Here is a 3,359-nt window from a genome sequence, read left to right on the forward strand (position 1 = left end):
ACCCAATGTGTGTGTTTTGCCATAAGCAAACATATGGAACTATCCGCGGCAGAGAATATGAACTTCGCATCAACCTTTTTTTTGTCTTCAAGAAATGCGTGCTTGTTTTTTGCTTTTAATATTTAACTTCTACGCTCTATTTTTAACTTCGATGCTCTATCTTTTTTGTAGCAGTTTCATGAAGGAGAAGGAAAGCAACAACATAATGTGCCTTAGAGAGCAACTAATTTGGGAAACCAACCATGATACATTTTTTATTGTAAAGAACAGGAACAATTTTTCCATTATTTTAACTTGAACTTCTCCATTTTATTCACACACACACACAAATACAAGATTTTTTTCCCCATTATTTTAACTTGAACTTCTCCATTTTATTCACACACACAAATGCCGCGGCTGCCACCTGCAACGCCAGTACACTTTTAATAAAGAATTACTAAAGTAGCTTTCATAAACATTGAACCTCTATTTTATTTAAATTTGAACTTCTATACAAATGAATAATGGATCTCTCTATCCATCACCATTTAGTACATGATGGAACCTGTCGGGAACTAACACAAACACATACTGTGCACACGCCATGGGCATCCAGTGATAATTTATGCATCAAATACAACATCAAAAAAGAAGAAAATGCATCAGGGTCATAAAATTGAAGCTCCAGGAGACATCACGACCAACTGCACAACATTATAGATCTCCACAGGGGCGCAACTTTCTTCTGGATTGCAAGTCATTTAATGCTAGTTATCAAGCACCGGTGGCCATGGGCATCCAGTGATAATTATGCAGTGCCGATGGTAGGAGTCAACTCGGCTGGCTGGATCGCAAGGCGTTCTCCTTCTCTGTATTAAGACTGCGACTTCTTTGATTGTTGCATATTTCCTTCTTCAAATTTCATCTTGAACTTCTGCTTTTTGTTTTTCCGCTGCAACCTGAAACAAAGGGAAATTTTTTGAACGTTTTTAGCACTGCCCTCTATATATGTTTTTGGCTCTGAATTTTTGTAACTCCGTAATGCAAATTTATATGTTCTTTTTTACTCTGGAGGTGGGTACGTTTAACTATTGTTTTTATTCTCCAAACATACATCTTGTGGAGTCAGAACATATATATTTTATATCATTGAACTTCTAGATTTTTCAAATGAAATCAGCACACAAGTTGGGGCAAATATAGTGGGAAATCATAGACCCAAATTTCTCTTTTTTCTTGGTTGGTAATATCTTACTTTAACATAGTACAACCTTGCTGAGATTACATCTTTGCAGATCCGAAAAAATTACAGTACCAAACTTTTGAACATTACAGAGAGCAAAAATACCAACCTTTTAAAACATCTAGAACTACAGAAGCAAAGAGGCAAGAGAATAGACAAGGAGAAGAAGATGGTGTGGTTGGTCGGGTGTACAACCTGCAGGGGAACCGGCTGTGGGTGGTGGAGCTCGAGCTCCCTCGGCATGGCCCTGCCTCTATGCCCACATCCAGTGGGCGGCTGGACGTGGTTGCACGCATCGGCAACAGACAATGGTGGGGGGTGGTTGCTGCAGCGTCGGCCGTATGTGGTGGACCTCGGCGGCAGCGACATACGCGACAAGCTGCAGTCGATACCTCCAGGTGAAGTGTTTGTGCAAATCACTGAATAATAAGTTTTGTTAGCTAGCACAATAGTGCAAGAATACGAACATATATTTTCTCTGTAGAGCTAACGTAAACTATGTAACCCAGATTGTCTCTCTCTCGCCTATTTCATGTTGTTTAACGTGGTTGGGTCATTCAGTCAGGGGCGCCTAGCTAGCTAACTTGCTTGAGCTCATCTTGATCTTTTAATAAGATCGCCGCCTGAAATAAGACACCACCATTGATGACAATTTGTGACTGCATGTATAGTTGTAATCCCAACTGTTTGTAGAAGGCCAAGTATTCACAGTAAGGTTCAAGCTTTTCAGCCATACGTACCTGCAGGTCGAGACCTCCTCCAGCTGCAGTTCGAGACCTCCCCTAGCTGCAGGTTGGCCGGAGAGAGGATGTTGCCGGTGCAGCGGATGACCGCGCGAACATCGATGGAGGAGCATGTCCAACTGCAGGAAGGCAGAGCTGTCGCTGGCTCTCTGAAAGAAGGTCGGAGCGACATTTTTGAGGGAGGGATGTAGGATGCGGGACCTGAGCCTCAACGGTGCTGGGGGGATGAGCCACGAGCGGTGGACAGCGCCGTCGCCAACCGGCGAGGCCGGGATCATGTGGTAGAAGGGGTTGGGGGCCGCGCCTGGATTTGGGAGTAGGGGATGCACCACCGCTGCACAGAAGAAGGCCAGCTGACGGTGGTTGCTGGTGGAACGCACGGAGGGAGGACCGCCGCTGCGGTTGAAGCAGGGGGAAGCGGCCTCCATGGTTGAAGCAGAGGAGATGCCGCCGCCATAGTTGGATCCTGGTGGGGGACGGCGGAGGCATGAGATCCTGGTCGGGGGCGGCGCGCGTCACCGGCAGCAGGTAGTTGCGGGAGGGCGACGACCTCTGGGGTGGGCAGGTGGAAAACGTGGGGGTCGGGGTGGCTGGCGGCGGGAGGCGCGATGGGGTCCCGGGGGAGGCGGCTGGGCTAGAGATGGCGAGGAAGGTGGGGATCCGGTGAATGCATGTGTATGCATGAATCCCTCCCATCGAGTCGAAGTGGCTAGTACAATGACGCGTCATGAACTGATGCCGCTCTGTGTGGGGAGAGTGTACGATTTTCGACGCACGTGCCACATCAATGTTGTGAAATGGTATTCAAACATGCATGCATGCATCACCTCCATACATATGCATGTAGTGGTTGTCTTCAAACGGTGCACTCCCTCGCGTGGTCATCGGCGACAAGCATATATATTCGTGGGCCTGCGTGGAGATCCATGATCACCTTGATCGACAACAAGATAGGTTACCATGGCGGATTCTTCATTTGGTTCGTGTTATCGTAGTATAGGTCATGGTGAGATTCAGACCTAATCAAAGTTTGAGAGCATATACTATGCAGGCATGCATGCATGAATCCCCGTCGTCGGCTTGAAGTGTGGTGTAACATACATATGCATCTCAACCTAACCCTCACTCAGTGTGGGGATTTCTAGTTCGAAATCACAGTGCCACATCAAAGTTGTTCCATTGTGTACTAAGAACACACCTCTCCATACGTATGTTTCGGCCACACGCATGCAGTGGTTGTCTTCGGGGACTAGCTACTTGCATGATTATTGGCGAGCTAGCCTATCTCCAGGGTCGCATGGACGACCATCACTTTGACCAGCAACAAGAGCGAGGTTGTACGAGCAAGGTGGATTATTCTTGGTCCATTTTATGATGAATCTTGGTGAGAT

At 46.7% G+C, this 3,359-nt stretch overlaps 1 protein-coding gene across 7 annotated transcripts; it reads right to left on the bottom strand.

The window, feature by feature from the left end:
• Positions 1-389: 389 nt before the first annotated feature.
• On the bottom strand, positions 390-2,628 carry LOC119342078. 7 transcript variants are annotated; one of them, XM_037613919.1, is made up of 4 exons: positions 2,170-2,628; positions 1,966-2,087; positions 1,421-1,604; positions 390-941 (listed from the first exon to the last, which is right to left on the bottom strand). In XM_037613919.1, the coding sequence occupies exons 1-4, from the start codon at positions 2,394-2,396 to the stop codon at positions 857-859; spliced, it is 618 nt and encodes a 205-aa protein (XP_037469816.1). In that variant the 5' UTR covers positions 2,397-2,628; the 3' UTR covers positions 390-856. The 7 variants fall into 7 exon arrangements, 6 of the variants coding, with proteins under 6 accessions (XP_037469816.1, XP_037469818.1, XP_037469815.1 ...); XR_005165371.1 differs by having other exon boundaries at positions 1,421-1,848; positions 1,966-2,628; XM_037613921.1 differs by lacking the exon at positions 1,421-1,604.
• Between the last annotated feature and the right edge of the window lie 731 nt (positions 2,629-3,359).

Source organism: Triticum dicoccoides, chromosome 7B (assembly GCF_002162155.2).
Source record: "Triticum dicoccoides isolate Atlit2015 ecotype Zavitan chromosome 7B, WEW_v2.0, whole genome shotgun sequence".
Classification (NCBI taxonomy): domain Eukaryota; kingdom Viridiplantae; phylum Streptophyta; class Magnoliopsida; order Poales; family Poaceae; genus Triticum; species Triticum dicoccoides.